Source organism: Mauremys mutica, chromosome 8, assembly GCF_020497125.1.
Source record: "Mauremys mutica isolate MM-2020 ecotype Southern chromosome 8, ASM2049712v1, whole genome shotgun sequence".
In the NCBI taxonomy this organism is placed as follows: domain Eukaryota; kingdom Metazoa; phylum Chordata; order Testudines; family Geoemydidae; genus Mauremys; species Mauremys mutica.
The window spans coordinates 70024673-70041095 of NC_059079.1; the positions used below are offsets into that span (position 1 = coordinate 70024673).

Below are 16423 nucleotides of genomic sequence, written 5' to 3' on the forward strand. Positions count from 1 at the left end.
GGTCTGCTCTGGGGGTCTTCAGTGGCATTTCGGTGGTGGGGGGTCCTTTGGTGCCACGGAAGACCCGGAGTGGATCCCCCGCCGCCGAAATGCCACCAAAGCCGCAGACCACCGCCGAGTATTCCAATCGGGCCCCGTGGGTCATAAAGCCAGCCCTGCTGGCAGTCGGGCACAAGCTGAGAGACTTTCCAGGCCTGGAAGCTGCTGCTGACTCAGCACAGCAGGAGGCTCCGCCCCCTAGTTGAGGCCTGGGCACCCTGCTCAGCCCTAAGGGAGATAGCAACTGTTTATGCTGCTAGGGCAGCTCCAGACTGACAGCAGGATAGGGGTGTAGCCTTACCCCTAAAGGAGGCAAACTGCCTGAGCTGACCTGGGGCGGGTGTGCTATAGCAGCAGTGCGGTCAGGCACTTGAGAGGCTACAACCCCACCCACTCTGCCTCCTTGGCCAGGGAGCAGTAGCAAAGGCCATTCCTCCAGCTGTGCTAGTGCCCCTCTTTGGTGAATCTAGGAGCAGCACTGATGGGTGCCCAGGCCATTGTCCCAGAGGATGTCTCTGGGGAGACCTTCCAGAAAGTAAATGCAGTGACTGTAGCAGGCCCTGCAGCAGGGCTCCCTCCCCTAGTGTCCCTGTTCGACTGCTCTCACCTTGTTCACACTCAGGCCCGTAGAAACCAGGGTAGCAATCACAGGTGTAGTTCCCGATGGTCTCCACACACTCACCACGCTGGCTGCAGGAGGAACGCTGACAAGATGCTGCAGAGGTACATCTGGGTTAGGATCCACCCTAACAGCTCCTTAGAGACAAATCATAACCCACCCCACTGCCTGGATCCTGCACTCCATCCCTGCTGCTTTTCTTAATTGTGGGATTCTTTTAGAGCCTGTTCAAGCCATGGGAAAAAAACCCTGCCTTCAAAGGCCTTGGCTCAGGTCCTGCAAGGGCACCCAAGTTTTGCCCAGCCAGGTGGCATTGGCACCTTGCCAGAAGTTTGGAGGCAGTGGCTGTTTTGCATAGATTGTCACACTGCTCTTGGACCCAGAGGCGCTGCCTGTGGACAGCGCTGACCTGGATGGGTAGGCTGGTCTCTGGATTGAGATGGAGTGTTGCATGCTAGGCCTGCAGGACATACACACATGCATTGATCAGAGGCCACCATGTGTCACGTTTGGTTATCAGGCTGTGCTTTGACTTCCCTGTCCCTCCCCGCCCCTGCACTGATTGCACTCCGAAGAGGGTAAGTAACTCTTTGGCAGAGAGACTCCACTGCATCTCTCAAGGGCTCAGAACAGGTGCTCCTGGGGCCAAGCACCTGGCATATCAATTTACAACGGGACTTTGTGATGAGAAGAATGTAGGGATCAAAGCAAGACTCATTCAGAGAACAGGTTCAGCTCCCATCTGCATGGCCCATTTGTGAGGGAGAACTTGGAAGGCAGGACTTTAACTTCCCAACCAAAGGAACCAGCGAGACACAGAGAACACCACAGCAGTGAGTGCTCCCAGTGTTGCACACAGAAGCTAACATGCAAAGCTGGTGCAAGCCTGTGCTGTCGGCCACGGGACAATATCACTAATGTCTAACACCAGCTAGCACTAACCAGGCCCTTGGTGGCTGTCTCCACAGAGAAGTCAGGAATCAGTGGGCCATGGAGACCGACTGACCCTACAGATCAGGGTTGAGGCACTCTAGCTGGATGGGTGGGTTAAGGTCCTCTGCCCAGACCATACCTCTTTGTAACAGTGTGTCTGGCCCTTTAAGGGCTAGAGGCCTGAGGCCAGGTAACCCTAGTTACAAGGAAGGCACAGCTGAGCAGGAGTCAGCTGATGTCCCTGGACAACAGGAAGCTTCAGAGAAGGGGAATGCTCAGGGAGAGATAAGCCAGGAGGCTTCTGCAGGAAACCCTTCACCAGCTGGCAGGGTTTGTGCCTGGAAGGAAGCCCGAGCCAGAGGGCTGAAAAAGGCTGAGAGCCAGGGAGAACATACTCCAGGAAATTAGGAAAGACTCCAGTCAGGCAAGGCAAGAGTGGCTTGCGGAGCAACCTCAGACCATGAGGGGGCATGGGAGGCAGCCAGCCTACTGACACTCTTCTATGGACAATTAGGGACTTAATTCTCCAGAGCTGTCAATCCAGCAACTCTCCCCAGCCTTACATGTTAGACAGACACACACTTACATAGAGAATGACAGTGGTGGGGTGGTTACCTTGGTAACACAGCGCCTTCTTTTTCTTTTGGCAGTGCTCATCGTTCCATTTTCCAGCATCACGGTCCCTCTTTATGTAAATCTCCACACAGTCTTGGTTCCTCCCTTTATTGTTGGGTTCCCTGTTAGCCCAATTCTCAGCCTCCTTCGTCAGGACCTTGTTGGTACCAATCCAGGTCCAGACATTCTTTATCTTTCGTATCCCAATCCAGTAGTATGTTTTATAGTGGGGTAAGACACTGTTGAGATAAGCAATTTCCCCCTGGTTCTGTATTGCTACAAGGTCAGTGTAGAATGACCTGCAAAAGTTTCTGGCCAGCTCCCATGAGTAATCAGATTTGTTACCATAATGGTAGGTCCAGGCTCCCACTTCCATCTGAGTCACGAGCACTGTTGGAAAGGGTAAAAACAGGCAAACTTGTGTTACAGTCAGTGACAAAGCTACGGGTTGACTATCAATGGATGACACCAGACAAAAGAACTGCATTAAAAGAACACTATTTAGGTTGCAAAGTCAAGCACTCAAACATTAGGAAATGCCACAATTAAGGTTGCCCATGTAACTGAGTTCAGCCCCCTTGTGCGTATGCATGGTGGTATAGTCTTTAATGGCATGATAACATACAATTTTTCCATAGGTCCTCTGCCTCACTCGGTGCACAGGATGGACGGTGCTCACTGAATGAGGAGCTAGCTATTCAATAGTTTGTTTTCTCCTCACTTGTCAATGTGTGACCGCCCCAGCCTTATTTACTGCACACTGTACAAATCCTGCTCTGAAGACAGAATTATTCATTTCCCCAAAGGCTTTTCTATAGTGCTTATCATTACAGTATCTGAGTGCTTCACAAACGTTAATGAGTTTATACTCACAACAGCTCTGGGAGATGAGAGGGTGGTATTATCCCCATTTCAAAAATGGGAACAGAGGCATAGAGGCACTGGTTCTCAAAGGTATTTAGGCACCTAACTGCCATTGATTTTATTGCAAGTTAGGTGCCTAAATACCTTTGAGGAGCTGGACTAGAGAGATTAAGGTCGAAAGTAATTTTGGGTGTCCCATTTGAGTAGAGCCCTGTGCAGATACATAATTATATCCACAGATGCGCATATCCATGGATATAAAGCAGATATCTGCAGACTTGCAGGGCTGTAGTGACAACGAGTGAGACAGGCTTACATGCTCCTGGTCAGGAGATACCGCTTGCACACACTAGTGTGACCAGAGAAATCTGCCAGTGAGCCTAGTGCCCGCCCCAGTGGGCAGGGCTGGAGGAGGTACAGCCATGCCTGAGGAGCTGCCTGGGCTGGGTGCTGGCTCCTATGAGCGGCAGCCTGACATGCTGTGGTTTCTGGCCCAGTTGTTGGCCATGGCCCTGATCATCTCACTCATTGTCACTAGAGTCCTGCAAATCCATGGATATCAGCTTTATATCCACAGATATCTGCATCCGCGGATATAAACTGTGTATCCATGCAGGGCTCTACATTTGAGACCCCTAGGACCTGATTTTCTGAAGTATTTAGCATTATAAAGCACTTTATATGTTCAGAGCGCTGTTCCCATTGACTTTAGTTGCAGCAGTGAGTGCTAAGCACTTTTGAAAATCAGATCATAGGGTCTCAATTTGAGAACCCAGAAAGTGAGGAACACACATTCAGTGGCCACCTGGGAAGTTTGGTTTAAGTGACTTGCTCTGGGGCAGAGGCAGAATCCTGTTCTCCAGGGCGGCAGTCAACAGCCTTACCCTTGAAACCATCCCTTCTCTTCTTGCAACCCTCTGCCTCATTCATCACACACCTTCCAGCTCCTGCAACAGATGAGGTAGGGTTCCTACAGACAACAGCTTTTTTCACTGTACAACCTGGATTCATTCCCTAGCATAGGTGCACTCAGCGAGGCACGGGTTCTGGCATTTCCTATGGTATGAGTGCTTGACTTTGAAATGTTAAAAATGTTCGTTTAAAGTAGGTTTGTGTGTGTGTGTGTGTGTAATTCCCTACGTTTTTTAAAAAGCAAATTGTAAAAAACAGAAGCTCTATCACATGGCATCATAGTGACACCAATATGGATCATCAGCAGGGTTAAAATCCTGAGATCAGGTGCACAGACCTCTGCCACCTGAGCTAATGGAGGAACCAATAGCAGTAGCAGGTTGTCATAGTCCCTATGGGTCAGCACTAGAGGGATATGAAACATACATTTTGCCAGTGGATTTCACAGATACTTGCTGACAGCAGAGAACTCAGGAATTGTGGGCTCCATTCCAGGCTCTAGAGAAGAGTGTTCTCTAGTGGCCACAGACTCTTCTGCCTCTGTCTCCTAAGCATGACCCCTTCTGCCCTGTCCCCTCCAACCTGTCCCTATTCCAGGCCTGTCTCTTACCCATCCCTGGCTCCTCATCTCAGTCCCAGTCTCATTGTCTAGCAAGTCCTAGTCTCACCTCTCTGGACTCCCTGCCCTACCGCAGGCATCCCTCCACACCCAGTCCCATTCTCCGATCCTGGCCATTCTCAGTTTCCCCCCACCCTCCAAACTCCTTGTCCCCAGGCTCCTTGCCCAGGCAGTCCCAGTTCTCCCACTCCCCCCCATCCTGGCTCTTCATCCAATCTATATCCCTATTGGCTCGCAGGGCCACTATCCCTCCCTGGGTTTGTCATCCAGTCTCAGCAGCTGTCTCCGGCCTCCTTCCCCCAGTGTCTTTGCCCAGCCATTCCCCTTGAACACCAGCTCCTTGGCAGAGTTGTTTGTCTTCCTCTGCAGCATGGGGCACGGGTCACTTGCTGGAGGATTCTCTGCAGCTTGAGGTCTTCAAACCACAATTTGAGGACTTCAATAACTCAGACATAGGTTAGGGGATTGTTATAGAAGTGGATGGGTGAGATTCTGTGGCCTGTATTGTGCAGGAGGTCAGACTAGATGATCATAATGGTCCCTTCTGACCTTAAAGTCTATGAGTCAATGAGTTGTCTCCCCTCCCGTTTCTCTCCTTCCTCCTACCCTACTAGTTCTCCGTCCCAGTCACCTTGCTTAAATAATCCCAAGATCCCCCAAGATCCTCATCCAACCTCACTCTCCTCCAACCTACCTTCTCCCACTCCCCTCATTTTCCTCCCTAGATCCCAGTCCCAGTCTCCTTGCCCAACCAGTCCCAGTCTCCCCTGGATCCCAGTCCCAGTCTCCTTGCCCAGACAGTCCCAGCCGCTCCCCAATTCCCAATCCCAGTTTTTTCTCTCTAATGTAAACCTCCAGTCCCAGTCTTCCCCCTGGACTCCTTTTCCCAATCTACATCCTCTGCCATCCCCACCCACTGCAGGTCTGGCTCTTGCCCCTCAAATAAGGCAGCTTCCTGCTTCATGCTGCCTGAGCTCAGAGAGCGGGCATTGAGAGCCCAGGAGAGCCAGCCTCTCTTCTCTTGGTTCCATTACCTGGCTTAGCTCAGAGCTGCAATTACAGGGAACATCTTGCACAGCCCCGAGCTGGAGCATGACCAATATTATAGATGGAATTTTCAGGGAATGTGGCTGCTAAAATCAAAGTCTCTACTGAGCAGTACAAACTGCAATTTTTCAAAGGCTTATAACTTGGCCAAATTTTGGGCAGATTTTCACAGGCATTTTCCTGACGCAAGCACCTACTCCCTGCCAAATTTCAAGTTCCTGCTCCAAAGTATGGGGGCACCAGAGCTTTTCAATGAAAAGCTCACCAGATTTTTTGAACACCAACAAAACAACATATTTTTTCCATAGCCTTATTCTTAGAAATGGCTGAACTGTTTTGGTTGAAATTTTCCCAATAGTTCAGCTTCGGGCAGACAACCCTTATGGAAAAATGTCAATCCAAATGGTTAAAGCCTGGCAAAGTTATAAGCAACTGAAAACCAGATCTTATAATGGGAAGTATTGGCAACCTTAATGATAGGCAGTGCTACCAGCCTGCCTATAAGAGATCAGTCCAATTCTAATGACCTATATGTGTTATTCTTGGATCTGACATCACAAATCTCATGCTGAGAGTCTCTACCTAACTAGCAGAGTATAGTGAAATAAGAAATACAGGGATTGAAAACTGGTAAAAGGTGAACTGCAAAAATTAAAACGGCTTTAGGCTTTGATTTCTGGTCTGAATATCTCCACTCAGCAGAGGCTAACAAGCTAAGAGACAGCTAACTAACCAACCCCTTCTCCTTCCCTCCCCTCCATTCTATGAAATCCTTTGGTAGGTTGTAGTTTAATGAAAGTATCCCAAAATGAGACACCACAAATATCAAATGTCTCATTGTGATCCATAAATGGATTCTATGCTGTTGTCACTGAAAGATGTATGCTGGGATACCTTCAGTGCACCAGGAAGAACCAAAAGGATTTCCCAGAGCGGGAATTGTTTTTAAGGAGGTTCATTAAAACTTATTTTTTCCTCATATAAGTGCTCAAGGCCCTCTTTTGTCAGGCACAGAAATATGGGATTAACTCAATTTTAATTTTAATTTTAATTTTTCCTTTGTAGTTTTACATATGAAGCCAGCAAAAAAGTCTGAATCCAGAGCCAGATTTGAGCATTTTCATAAGTTGCTGGTGTTTGCCACTTCTCTGCTTTAGCAGCTAATATAAATATACAAGACATTTTTTGAGAGCTTTGTAAAACTGAGTTTTGTGAAGAAGCTGGCCCAGCTGGTAGTGCTTACAAATCAGGAAAAGATAAAAATGAACTACAAATCAAGGCTGAAACTAGCCACGGAGCTGAACGTGACATAACTGAAACACAGTGTCTATTTATATTATTTCTCAACATTATTTGATGCGATCCAGGGTTTTTAGCTACTAAACAACCACCATATTGCAGTGTCTCTATGGTTACGGAAATCTATCTGAAAATAGCTCTGAAGTCAGATCTTCTTCCAAACAATGCAGCCTAGGGACCTGCCCTCAGCTCAGTAGTGTTCATTTCAGGGAACATATGATACACTTTATTTGCAAAGCATGGATCAAAAGTCTTGCACCATAGATTTAATACAACTTCAGGATTTGCCCCTTAGAGATAAAACTCAACAAAAATGTTTTTCTGCATGAAATTCCAATATTTCAACATTTGTTTTCATTCAGAAAGGTTGAAATTTTTTTTTTCACAAAATGAAAGAGGTCAGAAAAATGTTGATTAGGAAAAGTCAAAATGTTTCACTTCAAGTCAGGTCTACATCCCTGGCTAGTCTGTATCTCCCATGATACAACTACAGACATGTGCCCCATCAGAGGGAAGACAACAGTGGATCTTGGAAGATATAGTCTGGCCAAGGAGCCTGGCCTTTTGGATAAAATGGGGGCACGAAACACCCAAACTATAACTCCCATGAGACAGCGTGTCACCAAAGATAGATGCAGGTTAATAGCAAACTGACTTGGGTTGAATTGACTTGAAACAAAAAATTTGATTTAGATTTTCCCCAATGGAAAATAAAAAAAATTCAACATCAAAATTTTCCTGTAGAAAATTTTGATTTTGCTGAATCTGCATTTTTCTTTAACAAAACATTTTGATGGAAACTTCCCAACCAGCTCCACTTTTAGCATTGCCTCATGCAGCATAAAGATTTCCCAGAAACGACCAGCACTTTAGCATCCATTTAGATGAGCCAAAAGAGCCAGACTTGTGGTTAAAGTTTTATAAGAATCCATGGGAGTGCTGATATGATGGACTGGTTTATTTGCACAAGAGCCAAAGCCAGAGCCCTTTGGGAGTTCAGGAAGCTTGGCAAGCTGTCCCGTCCCATTACTTTTCATGTGGTGCTTGATGCCCTCTGCACATCTGCTAGTGATGGGCCTGAAAGTGGAGTTCCAAAGCATCATGTCACTCAGCACTGTTCTTGTGGTATTTCTGGCCTGGTTGGAATAAGAAGGACTCAAAATCTCACAAGAGAACTCCTCCCTGGAGAATTAAAGCACAGTGTTGCTGACACAAGATGTCCTGAGGATTTGGTTTGGGATCTGGAATGTCGGGTGTTTAGCTGATGAAAATCTTCACACCATTTGGTCTCTCCAACCCACCAAGCTCTGCTTGTCATTCCTGTTCTGCCTGGTGAACATTACACCCATGTTATGAGGGATGCGCCTCAAATGCTTTACAGTAAAGATGAGCCCAAACAACTCCCCAAAATCCAAACTTCTCCCCCTGCCTCTTCTCTATAATAGGGTGAAGCAGAGCTCAAGACTCCCATTTCCATGGAGCACTGTGGCTCAGGACACCTGACCCCCCCCATTCTGCAGCTGGTGCCCATCTCTATTTTGAACTTAACAAAGGGCTCAGATAAGCAACCAGCAATGTGACACTCTGATCCTCCTCTAAGGCCCCTTGAAATAATGCAGCGGGATTCCCTTGGAGCACAGCTTCCCCCAGCCCTGCTCACGATATGACAGCACTGGTGCTGATCTCAAGCCTGGCAGTGCAAGAATGAACAGTTATTTAAAAAGTGAACAGAACATTTTCAAATCAGCTGAATGGTCTGGGGTCAGGGTCAGCTTTGTGCAGAGGTCCAGGCAGAGTAGTTCCCCAGGCCCTATGCTCATGCTGAGCCTGAGGTCAGAACAGACATCAAAGACTCTTCAGTTCAAATGATGCCAAGCCAGTAGACAGAAGACAAAAGTGATACCCAGCACAGATCGGCCTGCGCCAAGGAACTCACCCAAGAACAATAGTCTCTTCCTTGCCCTGTTTCTTGTGGTGTAGATACCACTATGGGACAGCGCCTCGCCTGGTGTAAATCAGCACAGCTCCATTGAAATTAATGCCACTGGCCAGGGCCGCCCAGAGGATTCAGGGGGCCTGGGGCAAAGCGGGGGAGCTGCGGCGCTTGTACTCACCCGGCGGCAGTTCGGGTCTTAGGCAGCACTGAAGATCCTCCCACCACCGAAGACCCGGACTGCTGCCGGGCCAGGGCTCACAGGGCATTTTGGCAGCTGGGGGCTCTTCAGTCGCTCTGCGTCTTCAGCAGCACTGAAGGGCCCCCCTCCGCCAAAATGCCGCCAAAGACCCGGACCGGCGCCAGGCCAGGGCTCGCGGGGCCCCTGAGGGGCCCGGGCTCTGGGGCAAATTGCCCCACTTCTCCCCCCCTCTGGTAGGCCCTGCCACTGGCCCCTTATATGTACATAGCACATCCATGTTTCAACAGCACGTGTCATGTTTCACAGCTAATTCCTCATGGGAAATGCCACTAGGAGAGCTGTGGGCTGAGGTCTAGCCTCCAATTCACAGGTGCAACTCAGTCAATGGGGATTGCGTCTGTGTATCTGAGAGCAGACCTGAGTGTGGTAGGGCTCTCCTCTCTCTGCAACAGGTAGGGGAGGATTCACACATGAGAGGTGAGTAGCAACCTGTTCTTGGAGGAGATGTGATAGCTGGGCTTTCCAAGCACAGGCTGGCCAGGTATGGCACAATCATCTTGTGCACCAGGGAGCTCCTACCTGAACTGGGTTCTGGGTGCCAGCCGGAGATGACATGACTGGAGGGGCTACTTGGAAGTACACAATTGTACACAGTCACAGTGTCAAGCAGGATTTCTGAGAGGTGCTATGAGGAATGTGGGAACTTTTCGTACAATTGTTATAAACCTCGGGGTCTGTCTCTACTTTGTAGTGTTACCCACTGGGCAGAAAGAGTTTTTCTCCTTGGAACCAGACAGCTTAGCAAGAACTGGCTGGAATCTACACAGAGGAATTGGAGACCCTGCATTGATAAGGGAAGAGCCAAATACTGGGCCATTAATGCTTAACTTCCTCCAAACCTCTTCAGAGAGTCAGAGTGAAAAGGCCATAGGTGGAGACAAAGGGATGAGGTGACTGTCTGTCTGTTAAGGTTGCTGTGATGAGCAGATGGACTCACACAGGCAGGGTCAGAGAGAGCAAAGAAGGATCCCGGAGAATCAGGGCATGGCAAAACCATTGCTCCTACTGATATGGACTCTGAAGCTTGGCTGCCTCATGCTGACTAAGGATGCACTGATGCTGGATTCCAGGTAACTAATCAAAGCTACCTAGTTTTAAAAAGGCTGCCACATAATCTGCTGGGTGCATTGCTCCCTCAAAGGGGACAGGCTCTCTCAGGTGTCTGATCTTGGCTGGATTCACTGCAGAGAACCGCAGTGAGAAATAGGGGTGCTGGAGTCTGAAGGCCCAGGCCTGCAGTAATAGAGTCACGTGGCCTGCCCTTCGAAGTCTGGCACACTAAAGATGTTACTCCCAGGGCCCAGACCCTCTAATCCATAACAGGTGTCAACCCCCTGCACTCTGCACCAACACTTGCATTGCTGCTGGTGCCGGTGCTGGAAATGGGGTCCAGACATTCTCAATGCCGTCAGAGGAGAGAGCTGGCCTGGACTATGCCTGTTCAGAGGAGTTCATCGGCCCCTGGCCTGGTTGGGGAACTGTGAGCTGCTTTGGGAAGCCAAGCAGGCCGTTTGAAGGCCTCTCCATTGTAACTAGGGTGGAAGCACCTGGCTCCCATAACCTCAGGAGGCTGTGTTTCTCAGGTAATTTCTAGAGACTCTACTGGTTTCTGGGATACAGGAGGGGCAAAAAGAAGGGATTAGGAGGAATAGGATTTAGGTCCCTAAATAATCACTCCGGGGTCAGAATTCTGGCCCAAATGAAACTGTTTCAATGTGCCTGCCAGTAAAATGTCCCTGGGCAGACCAGGAGTGGCTGTTGGTGCCACAACAATACCACTTCTCTCCCAGGGCTTTCCCAGGGATGTGTCTGTGAATTCTCCCCTGGCAATGTCAGGGGCAGGCCACCAAAGAGTTGCAGGAAGGCTTACCCCAGCTAACGGCAGCAAAGCACAGGAGTCGGGTGACATTCCAGCCACATCCCCAAGCCCTTGGACTGGAGCAGAGTCCTACGGTGCTGCCCTGGGGGTCAGAAAAACATGTCCATAAATCCCTCAGTACTTCACAGCAGGCAGGTCCAGGCATATTTGACACACTGAGCTGAAACAGGCACTGTTGGACACACCTGGCTGACACAGACACTATCTCTGATTAGTATCAGAGGGGTAGCCATGTTAGTCCGGATCTGTAAAAAGCAACAATAAGTCCTGTGGCACCTTAAAGACTAACAGATGTATTGGAGCATAAACTTTCGTGGGTGAATACCCACTTCATCAGATGCATGCGAAGTGGATATTCAATCACGAAAGCTTACGCTCCAATACATCTGTTAGTCTTTAAGGTGCCACAGGACTCATTGTTGCTTATCTCTGATTAGTTCATATTTACAATGCAGATAAAATGCAGAATCTCAAAGAGCAACAGTTGCCAGCCTCCACAGGGGAAGTAGGATCATCTCCACAACAGGTTGTTAATGAACATCCTGGAGAATGTAACTATGAGCGTGAGATGTTGTTGGTCAGTGTCATGAGTTCAGCTCAGAGGACGGAGGCAGTTTTTGTCCATAAATTAGATAAACAGCTGAGCATCTCAGTCAATCAGAGAAATATTCAGGTGTAATAGAGTTATATTAGAATTAGAAAAAATGGGAACCATCCATGGGTCTAAACCTGAAATGCTGCAAGCATCAGGCTCCTCCTCTCCCTGGGCTTCAGAGGGCAGGATCCAGCCCCAGCCCGAATGTCTACATAGCTGTGTGTAGGGCTATAGTGTGAGCTCTGTGAACCTGAGTCTGTAGGCCTGGGCTGTGAGACACCCTGCCGTGGGTTTAAAACACAGTGCAGATGTACCTACCCTCTGGCATCTTACCAACAGGGGCCGAGCCCAGCCTTGCCCAGAGATCTGGGGGAAAGGAGCAGTGTGGTCTGAACCAGTTAAATAGGATGGTGGTTTGGCAAGTGTTGTAGTTCTGGCTGCTCCTTTCATCTGGGTCTCAGCTTCCCGGGGGTGGCTGGCTGGCTCCCCAAGCAGCCTCCCAGGCCTGAGAGGCTCCATACTATCTTTTGGATGGCAGGGAGGCTTTGAATGAGGCCATCTGTGTTAGCCCATCTCCACTTTCCCAACCAATCCTCATGCTGGGGTTGCTGCTATTCCACCGCCTGTGCGCCAGCTCTTCCCACTGACGCACACAAAGCTCAGCTGGAATTGGGGGGCATAGGGAGCCATTGGCTAGCATTCAGCAAAGTCATTAATGTAGGAGCTCTGGAGGGAAGGCAAAAAGGAAGGGAAGGGGAAAGCAGGGGAAGAGGGGCCCCCATGCAGTTTTTAACCTTTAGCTCTGCTTCCCAGGTCGGGATCTCCAGATGTGCAGGGGATATTCATGGGTTTGCTGGGGGAAAGAGACTCCCAGCTCAGGTGACTGAGTGAAATCCCAATTGCACAGCAGTGGGGATGGGGGCTCTCCTTATCAGCTCAGGGCTGGACAGGGTGTGTGTGTGTTTCTCTCCCTGGCCATTCAGTGCTGGGTGGGAGGGCTCCCCTGGCAGATCAGGACTGGGTGCAAGTGGGTGGGGCTCTCCTTGTCAGCTCAGGGCTGGGCAATGGCCTGGGGGTGGGGGCTCCCCTGGCCGCTCAGGGCTGCGCAGTGGAGGAGGCTCCCCTGAGCAAGTCAGGGCTGGGCAGAAGAGGGGGCTCCCCTGGCAGCTCACAGCTGGGTGGTAGTGGGGCTCCTGTGACTGCTCAGGGCTGGGCAGTGAGGGGACTCTCCCTGGCCATTCAGGGGTGGCCAGTGGGGGGCACTCCCTGGCTATTCAGGGCTGGGGCTCTCCCTGGGCAGCTCAGGGCTGGGTGAGGGTGCATGAGGGGACTCTCATCAGCTCAGGGCTGGGCAGCGGGGGGGCTCCCTTGGCAACTCAGGGCTGGGAGGGGCTCTCCCTGGCAGCTCAGGGCTGGGAAATGGGTGGGGGCTCTTTTTGTCAGCTCAGGGCTGGGCAGAAGGGGGTGGGGGTGTTCTCCCTGGCCATTCAGGGCTGGGCAGTGGGGAGGGCTCTCCCTGGGCAGCTCAGGACTGGGTGGGAGTGCAGGGGGGCTCTCCTTCTCAACTCAGGGCTGGGCCGGGGGGGCTCTCCTTGGCAGCTCAGGGCTGGGCAGTGGAGGAGGGGCTCCCCTGACTGCTCAGGGCTGGGCAGCAGCGGGGGGAGGCATGGGGGGGCTCCTCTGACAACTCAGGGCTGGTCAGTGGGGCTCTGCTGGTTGGAGCTGGGTGGTCTCATTTCAATTAATATTGGTGAGTTGAGCACAGGAGAGAACTCAGCCCTCCTCACCACCTCGAGTTTCCTTCTGCAGCAGTCTGTGGGGCACTGTCAGGGCATCGTCCCTGTTGCCCATGCAAGGTCCTGCTCTGGGGGCCATTTGGGGTCTCTGTTCCTGGCACTGTCCCCTGTACCCACACTCAGAGTTGTCTGGGGTAGAGGGTGAGGGCTGTCGCTAAGGAACCAGCTTGTAGCTCTCCCTTGTGAGCAGCAGCTCCTCTGCCTGCCTCACTCCTTCCTAAACACTGCGCAGGTGAAGCCAGCCACATCCCCAGGTAGAAGAAGGTGTTAGACCTACCATCTCCAGTGCCGACCTGCCAGCCTTCACTCTCCTCCCCTCTCGCTCAATCCCTGGACCGAGATGATTTAAACCGGCCCTCTGCTTGGCTGTATCTTGCAGCACTTCCTTTAATGTGTGCAGAACCTCATTGCATCCCTTTCCTGTTCCTCCCCCCACATCGAGTCACAGCTTGAAGAGTCATTGGGCCAGAGAGAGCGTGACTGTGAAGCCTGCTGGGTAGGGACTGACCTGGGAGGTGGGAAATCCAAGGCCCAGTCCCCCTGCTTCAGTGATTTGGTATTGATCCAGAATACAACAGCTGAAACTGAGGGATCCTCCCTCAGAATATCCCTTAGGAAACCTCTCCCGAGAGGTGGGAGACCCCTGTGCAAATCATTTCTCCCCCTTAAGCAAATGGGGGAATTGAACCTGGGGCTCCCACAGGCCAACTGAGTGTCCTAACCAGTGGGCTAGAAGCCATATGGTAGACACCACCACCTCCTTCTCTGGCAGCCAGACTTTGATAGGACCTGCTCAAGTAGGTGGCCTCTGAGAAAGCGTACTGGATCGGGCCCTGCATGCAATTCAGATGGCTCCTGTCTTCTCCCAATTCACAGATCACACTGGGGCTTAGGCAGGAGCTAAGTACTCAGGTGCCTAGAGAGAGGCAGCAGGGCACATGCCCGGATGCACAAACTTTGGTGTGGAGGGGACTTTTCCCTGAAAACATAGGTGCCAAATGAGTTTAAGTATCTACATGGGCCAGTGGGAGTTTTTTGGATCTCAGTGAAGGCTCAAACTGAGACTTAGGCACCTAAACCCCAAACCTAGGTGCTTAAGTCTGGGATTTTCTTAGGGTACCCAGGACTGTGAGTCACCCTTTAGCCAGAGGGAGACTTGCTGTGGTGGCTGGGGTCAGCTCCCTAACCCCACCAGCCCGTCAGCCATTCAAGCACTCTCCTATGGGTTAGGCCACCCCTGTCTGCCTCACAGGTCCACCCCTGTCCCTTTGAAGCATTCCCCTGTGATATGCAGCCCCTGATGCTGGCTACTCCCAGAAAACCCAGAACCTCTGCCCCCAAAGGAGCAACATATCCCACTTTACCAGTTTCACCTTAAATCATTGCTCCTGTAAACCACACAGCACTTGTAGCGAAACAAGAGATGGTTTATTTAAGAGAGAATACAGATTCCATTAGAAACAAGAGAGCAGTTGAAACCAATGATTACAATACAAAACAAAATCATAAAATGCAAACTAGGACCCAGGCAGTAGCATAGCTAAGGGAGGAGCAGGGGAAGCGGCCGCTCCCCCTGAGCACGTTCCCCTAAAGTGGCGTCTTTTTAACTCACTCACAAAAAAATGCGCCACCTGTTCTCTGCGGGGCTTCATCGGCATTTTGGCGGCGGGTCCTTCAGTGCCTCCGAAGACACCCAGAGCTAGTGAAGGGCCCGCCGCCGAAGACCTGGAGCACCACCCGGTCAGTAAAAGTGACGCTGGGTGAGTAAAAGCGCCGCAACGGGTAGTGCCTTTTTAACTCATTCACAAAAAAAGGTGCCACCCGCTGCGGCGCTTTTACTCACCCAGCGGCACTTTTACTGATGGGGCAGTGCTCCAGGTCTTCAGCGGCAGATCCTTCACTAGCTCTGGGTGTCTTCAGCAGCACTGAAGGACCCGCCGCCGAAATGCCACCAAAGCCCCATGGAGCGAGTGAACGTCCTGCCGCCGAGGTGCCGCCGAAGACCCGGGTGAAAACAAGCACTGCAGCAGGTGGCACCTTTTTTTCTGATTGCTCCCCCTATTCCCTCCACCTGGCTATGTCACTGGGCCCAGGGCCGGCTCCAGGCACCAGTGAAGGAAGCAGGTGCCTGGGGCAGCCAATAGAAAGGGGCGGCACTCCGTCTGTTATTGGGGCGGCATGTCTGGGTCTTCGGCGGCAATTTGGCAGCGGGTCTTTCACTCCCTCGCTTCCTCTTCGGCAGCACTTCAGCGGCAGCTCAATCAGTTTTTTTTTTCTTCACCGCTTGGGGAGGCAAAAAGGCTGGAGCCGGCCCTGCTAGGGCCACACTTATCAATAGTTCCCTTTCCTAGCTAGAAAAGTAATGCCTCCACACCCCGAGTTCAGTCTGTTGGAGAATTGGCTAGTGTCATAGGAACAAGGATCCAAACTTTCATGAAACACCCCCATTCAGCAAGATGTCTCCTCAATGAATGGATTCAGGGGGCCTCTCCCCTTCAGGGTTACACTGAAAAAGTCTTTTGTCTCTATTCCCAGGCAGGGTGATCACTTGTCTGTTGTAATGTTCCCTTTTTACTTCCAAGTGGTTTTGATTGTTTGCAGTTGTCTCTGAGGGTTTGCCATTAAAAGTCTTGGGATGGAGCAAGACTAGACAACTGAGCCTGGCATTACATCACCGAATAACCAGGGAGAGGTGACAGCCATCACTAAGGCACATTACCCCCCCCCCCCCCCGGGGACTAACTTTTACTCCGAGGCCAAGCAAACTGTCAATATAGTTACATTATTCCTTAAATGTTACCTTACCCACATCTCACAATGATTGTGAGCCTTGACAAGTTACGAGCTTTCTATAGATACCTTACATGTTACCCTTTATGGATAAATAGCCTGCAATACGTGATTGGTGTAGTGAGTTTGTCAGGTCTGAGATGAAAGTTGTTTGCAAAGAACAGGGGCCCCTTTGTCATGGAGCCTGAGTGTCAAAGCATCTAAATACCTTTGTGAGTCCC

At 50.6% G+C, this 16423-nt stretch overlaps 1 protein-coding gene across 3 annotated transcripts in view; it reads right to left on the reverse strand.

The window, feature by feature from the left end:
* LOC123375390 (P-selectin-like) overlaps nucleotides 1-13774 on the reverse strand; it is a 76176-nt gene extending 62402 nt beyond the window's left edge. For all 3 annotated transcript variants that reach the window (XM_045026221.1, XM_045026222.1, XM_045026220.1), the window contains exons 1-4: nucleotides 13690-13774; nucleotides 11013-11103; nucleotides 2207-2596; nucleotides 647-754 (exon numbers count right to left, since the gene is read on the reverse strand). In XM_045026221.1, the coding sequence (XP_044882156.1) occupies nucleotides 647-754; nucleotides 2207-2596; nucleotides 11013-11103; nucleotides 13690-13692 (592 nt within the window). In that variant the 5' untranslated portion in view covers nucleotides 13693-13774. The remainder of the gene's footprint in view (nucleotides 1-646; nucleotides 755-2206; nucleotides 2597-11012; nucleotides 11104-13689) is intronic.
* Nucleotides 13775-16423: the final 2649 nt, after the last annotated feature.